The 16,667-nt window shown below is 42.9% G+C and overlaps 1 protein-coding gene across 2 annotated transcripts in view; it reads right to left on the bottom strand.

The window, feature by feature from the left end:
* SLC25A36 (solute carrier family 25 member 36) overlaps positions 1 to 11,090 on the bottom strand; it is a 61,980-nt gene extending 50,890 nt beyond the window's left edge. The window contains exon 1 of one of the 2 annotated variants that reach the window (XM_010595983.2): positions 10,873 to 11,090. In XM_010595983.2, the coding sequence (XP_010594285.1) occupies positions 10,873 to 10,913 (41 nt within the window). In that variant the 5' untranslated portion in view covers positions 10,914 to 11,090. The remainder of the gene's footprint in view (positions 1 to 10,872) is intronic. The other variant, XM_023555482.2, reaches the window with a different exon arrangement.
* Between the last annotated feature and the right edge of the window lie 5,577 nt (positions 11,091 to 16,667).

Raw genomic sequence — 16,667 nt, 5'->3', positions numbered from 1 at the left:
AAGCAGGCACTTTTAAGGACAGCCACATCTCAGCCCTCCAGCCATAGGCTTGAGTTGGGGTCCTTCAGGTAGGAGGTTCTGGGTGACTTCAGACAGTCACACATACACAGCGCAAAGTGTGCTAAGTCCAGGCCCTGCCATCTTTGTTCTCACCTTTCGGACTAGAGGCCTCTGCTGATCTTTGGTCAGGCCAAGAAGTGCCCAAGTATAATTTCACAATCCCATTCCTAGTGTCCTCACTTGTCCAAATTGTGTTGGGGTGTGGCTGCCTCTGTCCCCTGGGAGCTACTTCCTTCACAGCCACACACCGTTCCTTGGTGCCAACCCTGTCTTGCCTTTTGCTGCCCTCTGCGTCGCTCCTAGGCCCTTGAGCGCTTTCTTTTTCCATTTCTGAATATTTTTGATCCTTTGTTGGTTGAATCCATGGATGTGGAACCCACAGATACAGAGGACAAACTATATATGTTCTTAATGAAACTAAGTGGATCAATGCTCATTTAAAAATTTTTACAGGCAAATTTTAAAGACATGAGAATGCCAAGGTTGCCTGTTGAGGGTCAGGTAATCACAAAACTATGCACTGATGTTATAGAATATTTAAGAATTGCTTAACATAGTTATCGCTGAACAGCTTTATAAAGCATTTAAAATTATTCTGTTTGCCAAATTATACAATAAGCAAATCAAGTCACACCAGGAAATGACTAGAATATAGGCAAGTTTTTAGCCTATGATAATACTGGAGATGCTAATAAAACTAACCTTTTGGAAGTGCACATTGTATAAGAACTTTCAAGTGTTGCTTCTACTTGTTGCTTATTGTTACTGTGCAAAATGAGGTTAAAAATTCTGGCACGTCAGGAGTCTAGTTACTTAAGGGCCTTACGGACCCCTTGAGTAAAGCAGTAGCTAAACGCTAGAATGGAGACTTTTCTGAAGCCAAGCACAGTGGAACCAATAGACCAGGGTTTGGAACCTGTTTGAACTGGTTCAGTCATGGCCGATGAAGTGAAACCAGAACAGGCCTGAATTTTTAAAACCTGAGTGATCTAGAACAATAACTGGAAAAGGAAAAATTGTGGGTTGAAGCCCTGGGATGAGACTTGGAGGAGGCAGAGGGAGCCCTTTCAAAAGCCTGATGAGTGCAACCGGGTTGCTGGCAGGGCTGTGGAGAGTAACACACACCCAAAGTGGCTCATCAGCTGCTATTTTTGACCAGGGCACCCGTTTCCAACCCTGAGCAAAATTCGACAGGCAAGAGATTTGGTTACTACGCCACATGTATGCTGCCCTTCTTTCTAAGAGGAAAATTAAGTTTCTAGCAGGGCTTTGACCTGTAATTTTTCCCAATCTGGTTATCGTTCAGTTTCACCCAAATTTAAAAAATCTAGATCTGTTCCAGTTTCACTTCCTCAGCCACGACTAAACCATGAAGAACCGGTTTGAAGCCTTGCAACAGGCTGGTGAAAAACAAAGTATAAAAAATCTTTGTGCAAATAGGTTTTATAAGAGCGAGGCCTCTGGTGGGGGCCTCAAAGTGCTCTCCCACCCAAGTGATAGCTACTTAAGAATCAGAAGTTGCCAGTGGGGAAGTGTGGAACGGAAAAGGAAAACTGTTCACTAAACAAGTATGAGTAGCCATAGATCATTTTCAGACATGATGCCAAGGGTCATAAAACCCTAGGTCAGGCGCAGACATAATAAATCCAACATCAGCTAGATATTCCCAAACTCCTAAACCACTAGATCCAGTTCCTCTGACTTAAAAGCACTTTTATTAGCTATATACAGCTGAACCTAAGTGTCTTAGTTTCTGAGTGTTGCCTTAACAAAATATCACAAAGTGGATGGTTTTAAAGAAAAGGAATTTACTACCTCATAAAAAAAAAAAAAAAAAATTTTTTTTTTTTTTTTAAGTCTTGGAGGCCAGAAGTCCTTATCAGGGCATCTGGTTCTTAAAAAGGCCTATTCCTTGCTTGTAGCCTGGGGCATTCGTTCCATGGCCTGTAAATGGTTTCTCACATGGCCTCTTCCCTGTGTGTATCCCTCACTGGGTCTACTTTGCTCTTTTTATGAAATACCACTCAGAAGAGTTTTGGTTTAAAACCCACCCTACTCAGGTATGTTCCCTTAGCATAACAAAAGAAAGACCCTATTTCCAAACAGGATCACATTCACAGGTACACGGGTTAGGACTTCACCACCTTTTTGGGGGACACAATTCACTAAGGCACTCCAGGATCCAGCTAGGGAGAGTTGGTCAGGAAAAGGAAACCGGGATTGCAAGGCAAAGTACTGAGGCTGTTAGAGATAAAAAAAAGCCCTTGATTTTAACCTTTTAAGCGTGTATGAACCAAGAAACTTATTACTAATAAGCAAGGCAATATATAAATGGACAAAATCTTTTCTGATTGCGTGTTGTGTTAAATCAGTTCAGAAACACATTTTTGTTAACTTTAAGCAAACCTATTTTGTCAGACTACTGCAGTGTCAAGCTTTACCACAAAATGAACAGTTGAAATATTCTGTGAATTTTCTACCTCCAAGTAATACTTCACTGTAATTTACTGACTATGGCACTAGTCAAATTAAAGACTAAATAAGATTATCAACAAAGGGAAAAAGACAACCTACAGACTGGGAGGAAATTTTCCAGAAAGGTATATCTGATAAGGATCTACTATCCAAAATACATTAAAAACAAAAAACTATAACAACAACAACAAAAAACCAAGCAGTCCAATCAAAAAATGGGCAAAGGACTTGAACAGACAGTTCATCAAAGAGGATATTCAACTGGCCAACAAGCAAAGCCAAATCCGCTGCCCTTGAGTCGATCCCAACTCATTAGGAAGATGCAAATCAAAACCACAATGAGGTATCACTTTGTGCCCACTAAGATGGCTATGACTAAAAAGTGGAAAATAACAGGTGTTGGTGAGATTGTGGAGAAACTGGAACCCCCATCCACTGTTGGTGGGAATGTAATATAGTACAGGCACTGTGGAAAACAGTACGTTGGTTCCTCGAAAAGTTGAATATAGAACTACTACATGACCCAGCAATCCCAACCTAGATATATACCCAGAAAAAGTAAAAGCAGGCCATGCACACGGACTGGTAGACTCAACACGGTGAAAATGACAATACCACCCAAAGCAATTTACAGATACAATGCAATCCCGATCCAAGTATCAACATCGTTCTTTAAAAAGATGGAAAAACTTATCAACTTTATATGGAAAGGGAAGAAGCCCTGGATAAGTAAAGCACTACTGAAGAAGAAGAATAAAGTAGGAGGACTTGCACTGCCCGACCTCAGAACCTACTATACAGCTACGGCAGTCAAAACAGCCTGGTACTGGTACAACCACCGATACACTGACTATGGGAACAGAATTGAGAACCCATACGTAAATCCAACCACCTATGGTCACTTGATCTTTGATGAGGGCCCAAAGTCTATCAAATGCAAAAAAGGCAGTCTTTTTAACAAACGGTGCTGGCAAAACTGGATGTCCATCTGTAAAAAAAATGAAACAGGACCCATATCTCACACCGTATACAAAAACTAACTTGAATAGATCAAAGACCTAAATATTAAACCAAAAACTATGAAGTCCATAGAAGAAAAAATAGGATCAATGCTAGAGGGCCTAATACATGGCATTAACAGGATACAAACCACAACCAACAATATACAAGCTCCAGAGGATAAGCTAGATAACTGGGATCTTCTAAAAATTAAACACTTATGCTCATCGAAAGACTTCACCAAAAGTATAAAAAGAGTACCTACAAACTGGGTAAAAATTGCTGGCTATTACAAATCAGACAAAGGTCTAATCTCTCAAATCTATAAGAAAATCCAACACCTCTACAACAAGAAGACAAATAATCCAATTAAAAAATGGGCAAAGGAAATGAACAGACACTTCACCAAAGAAGACATTCAAGAGGCCAAAAGACACATGTTGAAATGCTTGTGATCACTAGTCATTAGAGAAATGCAAATCAAAACTACAATGAGATACCATCTCACCCTAACATTACTCGCATGAACCAAAAAAAGAGGAAATAGCAAATGTTGGAGAGGCTGCAGGGGGATGGGAACTCTTATGCACTGCTGGTGGGAATGCAAAATGGTACAACCATTTTGGAAAATGATATGGTGCTTCCTCAGAAAGCTAGAAACAGAAATACCATAGAATCCAGCAATCCCCCATATATGCTAGAGAAATAAGAGTTGGCACAAAAACAGACATATGCATACCCATGTTCACTGCAGCACTGTTCACAATAGCAAAAAGATGGGAACAACCTAGATGCCCATCAACAGATGAATGGATAAACAAACTGTGGTACATACATACATACAATGGAGTATAACACAACAATAAAGAATGACGAATTTGCGAAGCATCTCAAGACATGGATGAATATGGAGGGTGTTACGCTGAGTGAGATAAGTCAATCACAAAAACAAATATTGTATGAGACCACCACTGTAAAAACTCATGAAAAAATTTACACACAAAGAGAAACCATTTTTGATGGTTACAAAGGAGGGGAGGGGTGGGGATGGAAAAACACTTAACAGACAATAGAAAATTGGTAATTCTGCTGAAGGGTAGGACAGTACACAATACCGGGGAAGCCAGCACAACCTGTACAAGGCAAGGTCATCGAAGTTCCACAGACACATCCAAATTCCCTGAGGGACTGAATTGCTGGGCTGAGGGCTGTGGGGACCATGGTCTTGGTGAACATCTAGCTCGACTGGCATAACGTAGTTTATAAAGAAATATTCTACATTCTACGTTGATGAGTAGCATCTGGGGTCTTAAAAACCTGTGAGCAGCCATTTAGGATACTCCACTGGTCTCAACCCTCAGGAGCAAGGAAGAATTAAGAAAACTAAAGATACAAGGGAAAGATTAGTCCAAAGGACTGATGGACCCCATCTACCACACTCTCCACCAGAGTGAGTGCAGTACAACTAGATGGTGGCCGGCTACCACCACTGATTGCTCTGACAGGGATCAAAATAGAGGGTCCTGGACAGAGCTGGAGAAAAATGTAGAATTCTAACTCAGAAAAAAAGACCAGACTTGCTGGCCTGACAGAGAATGGAGAAACCCTAAGAGTATGGCCCTCAGATGCCCTTTCAGCTCAGTAATGAAGTCACTCCTGAGGCTCACCCTTCAGTCAAAGATTGAACAGGCCCATAAAATGAAATGACCACTAAAGGGGCACACCAGCCCTGGGGCAAGGACTACAAGAAAGGAGGGAACAGGAAAGCTGGTAATAGGGAATCCAAGGTTGAGAAGGGAGAGTGTTGACACATCATGGGGTTTTAACTAGTGTCATGAAACAGTATGTGTACTGTTTAATGAGAAACTAGTTTGTTATGTAAACCTTCATCTAGAGTACAATTGAAAAAAAAGTGAAAGCAGAAACACAAATAGAAACCTGTACACCAGTGTTCACTGAAGCACTTTTCACAACAGCCAAAAGAAACAACCAAATGTCCACTGATAGATGAATGGATTAACAAAATGTGGTATATACATACAATGGACTACTATGCAGCCATAAAGAGAAATTAAGTCCCGGTGCATGCGACAGTTTGAATGAACCTTGTTAATATGCTGAGAGAAATAACTCAGTTACAAAAGGGCAAATACTGTTTGATCTCACTTATATGAAATAAGCAAATATATAGAAACCAAAGATTTTAGTCGTTACCAGGGGTTGGGTAGAAAGGTAAGGGGGATTTTTGCTTAGGGGGATATTATGGATTGAATTGTGCCCCCAAAATGTGTGTTCTAAATCCTAACCTCTGCCTGTGGTTATAATCCCATTTGTGAATGTGCTGTGTTCGTTATATTAATAAGGCAGGATTAGGGTACATCCTGAATCAATCTCTTTTGATATATAAAAGAGATTAAAGAAGCAAGCTAAAAAGCAGAGATGGGGGAAGAGAGATACCAGCCACATGAAAACTGTCCAGGAGCAGAAGTTCTAAAAAGACAAGGACCTTTCTCAAGAGCTGACAGAGAAAGCCTTCCCCTAGGGCTGGCACCCTAAATTCAGACTTCTAGCCTCCTGAACAGTGAGAAAATTTGTTTGTTGAAGCCTCTCACTTATATTTGCTATAGAATAGCAAATAACTAAGATGGGGCATTAAGCTGATTGTTAATGGTGGTGGGATAATTTGGAAAAGGTAGTGATAATGCTTGTGCAACATAAAAAATGTAAATGACAGTGAAAAATACACGTAGAAATTGTAGAACTGGCAAAAAACAAAACGAAACAAAAAAGCCCCAAAAAACAACACTCAAAAGAAAAAAAAAAAAGGAGAACTCAACAAACTAAATAAGAGATTTCATTAAAATGTTAGTCAGCTCATGTAGCATGTCCCTGAAATTCTGTAAAAAGCATTTAGGAAGTCTACCAAAAATCGTTTCTCTGATATATTTGTGTGAGTATTTTCTCTGACACTTTAGTGTTTGGGTAAGAAACAATTCAAGTTATTGAAATGGTGAGGGCATTTCCTATATACTTGACAGACTAACTTATGACAAGTCAGATGGAACTAATAGTGGTAGAAAATTACAGTGCCTACTGGTAGCTTGGTGCCGCTGCCTTGATTCATGCTAAGACATCAACAGTTCTACCCCTCACTGCTTCTGCACCATCAGCGTAAATGTCAACAGTGAATAAAGGCAAATATCGTCCTGATATTTCTGCGAAAGCAGTTCTAACTTCTCAGACCCCTGAAAGGGTCTCAGAAACTCCCAGGAGGTCCTGGACTTACACTGCGGTGGCTACACTAATCCATTCACTGGAAAATGGTTTCTTTGGGAATATTCTGTATCAGGATAAGCAACTTCCCATAGTTGTGCACTCTTTTAGTGGGAATGAAAAAATGTGTTTTTAGAAGGAAAAGGAAAATGAGGTGGAGAAAATTAAGTAGGACTAATATAAGGAGGGGGTGGCGTTTCATTCTGTTGTACACAGGGTCACTGTGATTTGGAACCAAATCGATGACACCTAACAAAAACAATAAAGAGACGTGGATAGAGTGAAGTGGAAAAGTATTAATTACAGTTTTAAATGTTCTACTTTTGCCCTCCTCTCACAAGAAAGCAGATGAAATTATTTAACAATGAATACCACTATAATAAAATTCCTGTAGAATAAACATATCTGGTATCCGAGTGGGAGCTTCTTACTGAATTAATAAGTGATAGAATTCCAGGATAAAAAAATAACTGGGACAATCTCTTAATCTGTGATATTACTCACTACATGTATAAAGCTTTCTCACTGTAATAGCAGCTACATACATCCACTTAAAAAATGTGAGTTTATTCCTTCATTTGAGACGATCTCACACACAGTAGAAAAAAAAAGTGAACTGCCTCTTGGTGGGCATATGCAGTTGACACATAACTGTACAATTTATAATTCTATTAAAAGTATTTAACATTATATTTCAAACTGCTTATATCTTCATACACAGGCTGACATGTTTGCAGAGGTATGGACAAAATTAAATTGTATTTATATCCTTTTTGCAGGCTTCCATATGAGACTTGCCTCCATAACTCAACTTAACCAATAACCTTACAAACTGAAAACTAACCCTGGCAAAAACATAATGAGACCAAAGGGTATCTTCAAGAAAGCAGGAGTTAAGCATGTGAGTACTTCGCTCAGACCCAAAGTCCACTGCTGCTCTATTTCGAATGCTCCTGCTTTAATAATACAGGCACTAGGTTTGTAGAAACCTTTCTAAGATCCTGACGTATACATACTTGAATATGTACCATTATAAACATCAGCAGGAAAATGTTGACAACCCAAAGGCTCTGTATGTAGACAATCCTTGCCTAAGATTAAATGCCACTGTGAAAGATTACACTTAAAAAAAACAAAACAAAGCTGAGCTTTTATAACTTAATCTAAATGATACCTATGTGTAAAGTAACCCGGGCACAACAACCTATAGAGACCTCTCTCCTTTTCCCTATGTGGTTATTATATTAAAGTAAAAAACAAAATGGATAACCCTTGATTTACATAATAACCAACTCTGACGTATAAAGAATTAGATATCTTTAATCTGAGCAATTCAACATACTTTGCATATTCACAATGCTTAGAACACAGACTTCCAGAATACTCTACAGAACTGAATTTACCTAACACTATAAGGAGCGGAAAGTATCTTTAAAGATTGTATTCCTCACTTGAAAACTGGTTTGATCTTAGTAAGTCAATTTTTTATACTTCATTATTTTTCCGTATTTCGAAAGGGCTTAACTGGATGATTTCTACCATCCTTCCTAATTCTTAAGTTTCTCTAAAAAAGAATGGCAAGCTTTAGTGAAATGACTTATGTAACTCCATGTAAATGCAGAGACAAGCAGAGGAAGGGAACTGACAAAGCTGAACACCTATCTGTGTCAAGTCCTACACGGCAGTACACCACTTGAGATTCTAAATAACCTGAACATGCGAGGCTGATTTTGGCCTAGTCCTATAGGGTCGTTATGAGTCAGAATCGACTCGACAGCACTGGGTTTTTTGGGTAGTCTATTTGTAGGATTCAACTCAATAAATAGCACTGGGTTCCGGGATTTTAGTCTATTTGTGTTTGTTGTTGTTAGTTACCCACCAGTCTATTTTGACTCTTGGTGACCCCCATGTGTGTCAGCAGAGACTGCTCTATAGGGTTTTCAAGGCTGTGGCGTTTCAGAAGTAGATTGCCAGGCATGTCTTTGGAGATGCCTCTGGGTGGGCTTGAACCCCAACCTTTCAGCTAGTACCAAAAAACAAACAAACAAACCCACTGCCCTTGAGTCTTTTCCCACTGGCAGTGAACCTACAGGACAGAGCAGAACTGCCCCATAGGGTTTCCAAGGCACAGCTGGTGGATTCGAACTCTTTGGAAGCTCTTAACCACTGCGCCACCTTCTGCTAGTAGTAGTTGAGCGCTTAGCCGTTTGCACCACCAGATGCGCAAACCCCCTCCAGGTAATCCCTTACATGTATTAATAACGAATGACTGATGACCCTAATCTGAACCGGGAAGTTAACCAAGGTAACATTTATTTCAAACGTTATCCTACTTTCAACAAAACTTGTTATACGAATCCTAAACATAGAATAGTAAGATGTTAGGAGCTAGAGAGGAGTTTTAGAGATCATTTTACAGATGAAGCAACTAAAACCAAAGGGTTGTCCATTTTCACTCAAAATAGTAACCAGAACTAGACCTATGGCCTCCTAACTTTCAGGTCTTCTCATATGATCTGACTACCCCAGGAAACTCAACTATTTGCACGGCAGGACATCTTTGCTTTACAAAAGTATTTATTATAGTAAAATCCACATAGCTAATGGATTTTAAAAAGGGATTTAATTTGCCAAGATTACCGGTAGTAAACATTTCAGAAATATAAAAGGCAAGCCTTGCCTAAGCTAAGGCTCATGGATTAAAATAAAAACGTTGGTTTTACGACAGAACAGTGGCTGGCCCATAAGTGGTGTACAATAAATGTTTGCTAAATAAATATGCTTACCTATTCAAGGAAAGTACTACCGCAATGGCAATATAACGTCCAACTCAAATCAAGACACCGTGAGTAAACTGCACATGGATGACTACTTTAATATTAATAAAATGGTCGACTTAAAAACTAACTCTAGGGTTTACAAGGATGCGATTTTTATATGGTCATATAAGCATAAAGGCACCTCAATATAATCAATCAACGTAGCCATTTTTTTGGTAAAAAGGCTCTAAATTAATCCTCCAGACATGAAGTCTTAAACTCTTAAAATTGCTATGATTCTCCAAATAATTTGGAAGGAACAAATCTAAAGAGGAGACTATACTGGCTCAACAAAATAGATGTCGCACTTACATTGGCAATTTAGGTTTACTCCCAGTCTTGTACACACACAGTAACTACCATCCAAGCGTGTGACCTCTCCCCACCCCCCAGCTTCTCCTTTAAAAAAAAAAAAAGACAAAAAAAGGGGGTGCAGGACGGTTGATTTTTATGGAGAAAAAAATTAAAAAATCGGGCCTTCAGGAAGTGCCGCTTTGCATCACCTCTCGAGACCTGCAGAAGCTCGGCCAGGGCATTTTCCAAGACCCAGGGACCAGCTAAAGCCACGCGGACCAGCACACCAAAGCCTCCCCCGCTCGAGCCTTAAGCGCCCGGAGGACCCAGCCGGGCAGGACCCAGGGCCCGAAAACCAGCGGCCCCAGGTCCCAGGTGGGGCGCGAGCGACGTCAGGAGCCCCCACCCGCGCGCCAGGCAGGGAAGGCGAAGCCGGCGCCCATTTTGTCCGCGGCCTCGGCACTTCCCGCCGCGTCCACCGGCCACGCGACCTACGTGAGGCCCGAGGCTACGCCCCTCGCCGCGGCCCCGCATCCTGCAGACACGCTAGGCCGCGCGCGGCACAGGGCCTCGGCCTGCAGCAGCCCGGGACCAGGCGCCGCGCCCCGCCCCGCCAGCCCGCCCGCCGCCCTCCGGCCTCCGCCTCGTCACGGCCCCGCGGGCCCGGAGCCCCGCACCCCGGTGGGCCTTCCCCGCCAGCTCGCCAGGCTCGAGCCCCCGCAGGCCTCCGTGCTCGGCCGTCACCACGCCCCGCGCGGACTCAGCCCTCGGCTCCCCGGGCTCCAGCCCCTCACTCCTGCCCGCCCGGGCCTCCCCCTGCCCGCCCGGGCCTGACGCCGTCGGTGGCCCGGAATCCAGCCTCGGGCCGCGGCCCTCCGCCTCGCCCCCAGGCGCCTGCCCCCAGGACCCTCGGAAGCCCAGACCCACGTGCCCCTCAGCGCCCAGACCGTACCCCCCGGCGAACAGATGCACCAGCGTGTCCCTCTGGCTCATTCTCTCTCCCGCATGTCCTCCGGGCGGGCGCTGAGGCGGGGCGCGGATCCGGCCGCCCGTGACGGCCGGCGGCGTCGGTCCCGGACTGGAGACGCAAAGCGCCCCAGGGACGGCGAGGGGAGCAACCGGCGCAGCCCTCCCCGCGGCGTTCCTGCCGCGCCGCCTCCAGCTCCAGCGCGGCGCTCACAGCTCGGCGCTCACACCCCGAGCCCGAGCGCGGCGCCGCGGAGGAGGGCGGGGGGACATGAATATTCCGATGACCCTGCCATACACAGAGGCTCTCATTGGTCCGCCCTTCGCAGACGTCACGCGACTTCATGCCTCTTTCACGTGATCGCTAAGGGGTTTCTCAATGAAAGGGGCCGCGAGGCGGGGCCAGAGCGCGTGCCCGAAGGGTAGTAGGTCGCCGCGCCCTCGCACCTTACCAGCGGGCCCGGGAAGGTACCCTGGCCTGCGCAGGCGCGCGCATGGGGCTGCGCTCTGCTTGCTCAAGGAGGACCACCAAGAAGTCCCTCGGCTTCCGTATCCGCAAGCAGAGTGGGGTTGGGGGGCGCCCCTAGTCTTTGATTCACGTAAAAAAAATGAATTTATGACCCAGTAATTCTGCTTCCTGGTGTCTGCCTCAGAGTAACACTCGTGTAATAAATGAAAAGGCCTGTACAAGAATACTCTTGGCAACCGGGAATCCAGACTTGGGGCCATGGTGGTTCAAAGGTAGAATTCTCGCCTTCCGTGCGTTGTGCATGGGGCCCCCATGAATCAGGGGCTACTAGACTGCAGGTAACAACAACAGAGAACTGGAGAGATAAACCATGGAACAAGGAGTGAGGGAGATCCGTATGGAAACACCTCGCAAGTTATAGTAAGTAAAAAAGGCAAATTGAAATAACACAGTGAAGATTTAGAAAGCATAAAGAAAACTGGCCTTTACGCATTCATTTGACCAGCAAATATTTCATATGTGTAAACATAACAATGCCAAAGACTAAGAGAAAGAAAATGTTTTCTTTTTTTCATGACATGGCAATTAAATATTTAATTTTTTTCTTCGCTATGACTCAGAATCAATTCCAGGGCAATTGATTTTTTTGGGGGGGAGAGTGGTTTATTAATTATTTCTAAGGTGCAGAGAAGTACAGAAAATAACAAATGTTGATATTTTCCCCTCGTTGCTTTCATGACTTCCATTTTACCTGCAATGTCCCCCCACCTTTTCTCACCCATAGGGGACTATTCAGGGCTCAGCTTCCTGTTCTTTCAGGGCCACTTCCTCCGAGAAGTCCTCTTTGGTTGCCTCAGCCCACCATGATCTTCGCCTGCTCCTAAATTCCTAAAGAATCTAGAGACTGCATTCCACAGTAGCTACTCATCTGTAAGATGGGGATAAGAGTACCCACCTCACAAGGTAGTTGTAAGGATTAAATATTTTAAACTATGTTAATGTAGGTAAAGTGCCTATGTAAGTATTAGCCACAATTATTAATGTTATTTTACTGCCTTTTATTTTTAATAACAAAATCGGCAGCTGATATTTCTTGAGTATTTACCAATGTGCCGGGCTATGGGCTAAATGCCTTACAACATTGTCTTATTAAACTTTCACAGCTACCCTGTAAGGTAAGCACTAAAAAACAAAACAAAATTAAAACCATTGCCATCAAGTCAATTCCGACTCTAAAAGAGAGTAGAACTGCTCCATAGAGTTTCCAGGGAGTGCCTGTTGGATTTGAACTGCTGACCTTTTGGTTAGCAGCTGTAGCACTTAACCAGTATGCCACCAGGGTTTCCAAGATAAGCACAACTATCCCCAGTTTACACATGAGGAAACTGAGGTTTAGAATAATTAATTTGCCCAACATTACCCAGTTCATCCAGGAGGAGCTTGGACTTGAATCCAGCAGAATCCATTTGACTCCAGAGCTTCATTCAGTTCAAGAAGTAATAGCTGGCGACAGAAAAGTGGAAAAGAAAATTGGCACCCATCCCCCTCCCAGCCATACCTCCCCAAAATATTTTGGGGGTATTTCTTTCTTTTCTACAGTAACTTCATTGAGATATAATGCACATACCTTACAGTTCACCCATTTAAAGTGTAAAATTAATTGAAATTAGTATATTCGTATAGTTGTGCAACGACCACAACTATCTGATTTTAGAACACTTTCACCACTCCAAAAAAGAAACCCTATGTTCGTTAGCAGTTATTCTTCCCCCCTCCACAGGCCCTGGAAACCACTCATCTACTTTCTGTCTCTTTGCATTTGCCTATTCTGGACGTTTCATACATTGTACACTACTTGGCCTTGTGTGAGTGGCTTCTTTTACTCAGCGTGTTGTTTCCAAGGTTCATCCATTCTGTAGTATATATCAGTGTTTCATTTCTTTCTATGGCTGAATAATACTCCATTGTATGGAAATACCACATTTTGTTTATCCATTGTCAGTTAATGGGCATTGGGCTGTTTCTATTTTTTGACTATCATAAATAATGCTGCTGTGGACATTGTGTCCAGGTTTTTGTGTGGATGTATGTTTTCAATTCTCTTGGGTATATTCCTAAGAATGAGATGGTTGGTGATATAGTAACTCCATGGTTAACCTTTTGAGGAACTACCAACCTGTTTTCCAAAAAGGCTGCACCATTTTAGGTGTATTTCTTTTTAGACAATTTAACCCAGTGAATCAAAAGTAATTACGTGTAATGGAACTCCCAAAACTGGTAATGAGGGAGCCAGAATTCTTGTATGCAGAAACAGTTATTCTGCAGTGAGTAATAACAATTCATAATGTAACGGTTTCCTTTTGGACCTCATTCAGGTGCCACCGTGGAAGGAGACTCTGCCTCCACCACATTCTAGCTGGTCCCCTGGAGATGGGGCGCTACTCACTTGGGTGTGGTTGCCGAGCTCGTCATTGTTGCCTGAATTCCAGGGTTGAGTTTGCTGTCATGCTTGCTGAGGTTCCACAACACTGCCGTCCTTCTGCTCTTTTATAACCTGCCTTCCTCATTTTTGTTGACTAGAGTATATCTTCAAGTGACTCCTTCAAGATCAGCAGAAGGGTGAGGTTTTCTGAGTCTTACCCCCTATACAAACAAGCTTCCAGTTGTTTTTCCAGGAGAATGACGCCTGCCCAGAGTGGCTGGGACTAAGGCCATGCTTTGGCATCAGACATACTTTCAACTCCTCCTAATTTCTTACTGGTTGTAGAAAGAGAAAGGAGCCTGGTGGTGCAGTGGTAAAGTGCTTGGCTGCTAACCAAAAGGTCAGCAGCTCGAACCTACCAGCTGCTCCGTGGGAGAAAGATGTGGCAGTCTGTTTCTGTAAAGATTTACAGCTTTGGAAACCCTATGGGGCAGATGTACTCTATCTGATAGGGTTGCTATGAGTTGGAATCAACTTGCAGGCCATGGGTACTGGCCTCAATTCTTAATTGCTAATGGAGTGAAGAAAACGCCTTAATATCTATTGTGGAGAGAACAAAGCTCGGGTGGACCACTGATTCCGTTTCTTTTTCTTCACTTATCTTTTTTTGGTGGTTTAGGTACAGAAAACTCTTGTGGTTTTCAAGCACTGGATTAACATTAGTTGAAATGTTTGGGTAGGTTTTATTACTGTTCTTTTAATCCTAATGTCTTCTTTGCTCTCATAATGGAAGGTTGGGAGAGACTCTCTTGTATTCTTTTAGCCAGATCCCATTTTATTTAATGTTTTCTTTTACTTTTCATAAAAAATAATGGAAACAGTGCAAGTACAGAGATGTGTGAGGTAGAAATTAAAATCCTCGTTTCTGAATCCCACTTTTCAGAGGATGCCATTGTTTCCGATTGGATGAACGTCCTCCTGGATTCTCTGTGCCGGGATGATGATAACCTCAAATAGCTTCTCATTTATTCAGCACTTACCCTGGGTCAGGTGTTGTATGTCTCAGAGATTCAGAGAAGTTGGTGAATTTGTCCAAGGTTATTCAACTAATAGGTAGCAAAGCTGGAATTGAAACCAGTGTGGCCTGGTTCCAAAGTCTGTACTGTCCTCATTTGACATCACCTCAATCCTTTTCTGGGTGATTGAGAATAAAGGCTATATTTCCTACCAAAAAAAAAAAACGCTTTTGAGGGACTGTCTTAGTCATCTAGTGCTGCTGTGACAGAAATACCACAGGCAGATGGCTTTAACAAAGAGAAATTTATTCTCTCACAGTTTAGGAGGCTAGAAGTCTGAATTCAGGTTACCAGCTCCAGGGGAAGGCCTTCTCCCCCTGTTGACTCTGGGGGAAGGTCTTCATCATCAGTCTGCCCTGGGCCAGGAGCTTCCCAGTGCAGGGACCCTGGGTCCAAAGGACATGCTATTCTCCTGGATCTTATTTCTTGGTGGTATGAGGTCCCCATCTCTTTGCTAGCTTCTCTCTTTTATATCTCAAAAGAGATTGAGTTAAGACATGACCTATTCTTGTAGATTGAGTCCTGCCTCATTGACATAGCTGCTCCTCATCCCTTCTCATTAACATTTGAGAGATAGGATTTATAACACATAGGAAAATCACATCAGATGACAGAATAGTGGACAATCATGTAATACTGGGAATCGTGGCCTAGTCAAGTTGACAGATATTTTGGGGGGATGCAATTCAGTCCATGGCAGGAACATAAGCTATACACCCACTCCTCACTTATTGACATGATTAGGTTACAAAGACCAGGTCATTATGCAAAAGTCGGCATTATGCAAAAATGGAGGAGGGCCACATCAAATCACAAAGTGGAGGATGATTAGATCATTACATAACTGCCAAACCACTGAGAATCATGACCCAGCTCAGTTGACACATACCCTTAACCATCACAGCCAGCATTACTCTTGCCTCACACCTCAGCATTTGTTACTGCCAAACGTATGTCAATAATGCACAAAATAGTCAGAGAATACTTTTTTACCATTGTCCTAAATGTGAAATGTTGAATAACGGTGTAGTCTATAAGTGAGGAGTAGGTGTAATGCCCACCACAAAATGTGGACTCACATCTGAAACCCAAATGGAAAGTCACAAGTGTAGTTGCTCCCTGATGCAGGTTTGATCTGCAATTGAATTGCCCCTTCAGTGGGCCACTCTGTGAAGCATTTATATTCAGTGATGGTTAATGGTTCTTCTTAGATTCACAGTGTGACAGCTTAAAGATGTAGCACTGAAGGCAGATAAAGGGCTTTACTCCTAAAAATGGATCTTTCAGTAGTGAGTCAACATTTTAGTTTTAGGAAACACCACCCCTCAGGGGAAACCCTGGTGGCTTAGTGGTTAAGTGCTACAACTGCTGACCAAGAGGTCGGCAGTTTGAATCTGCCAGGCGCTCCTTGGAGACTCTTTGGGGCAGTTTTACTCTGTCCTGTATGGTCACTATGAGTTGGAATTGACTTGATGGCAGTGGCTTTGGTTTTGGTTTTACTCCTTAGGGCCCAATTCAAAAGTGTGTCCCAGGAGCCACTGGGGAAAAAAAACTACACAAAAGTACCTATTCCTATCTTCCGAGAGAAGAGCATAGGCAGTCCCTGGGTTATGAACAAGGCCTTGGTGGTGCAGTGGTTAAGAGCTCAGTTGCTCATTGAAAGGTTGACAGTTTGAATCCACCATCTGCTCCTTGGAAACCCTATCGGGCAGCTTTCCTCTGTCCTGCAGGGTCCCTATGAGTCGGAATCGACTTGATGGCAGTGGGTCTGGTTTTGGTTTTTGGAATATGTGAATTTATAAGGAAAAACAGCA

Source organism: Loxodonta africana, chromosome 23 (assembly GCF_030014295.1).
Source record: "Loxodonta africana isolate mLoxAfr1 chromosome 23, mLoxAfr1.hap2, whole genome shotgun sequence".
In the NCBI taxonomy this organism is placed as follows: domain Eukaryota; kingdom Metazoa; phylum Chordata; class Mammalia; order Proboscidea; family Elephantidae; genus Loxodonta; species Loxodonta africana.
The sequence above is the reverse complement of the archived record's forward strand: the minus strand, read 5'-3'. Positions and strand labels throughout refer to the sequence as shown.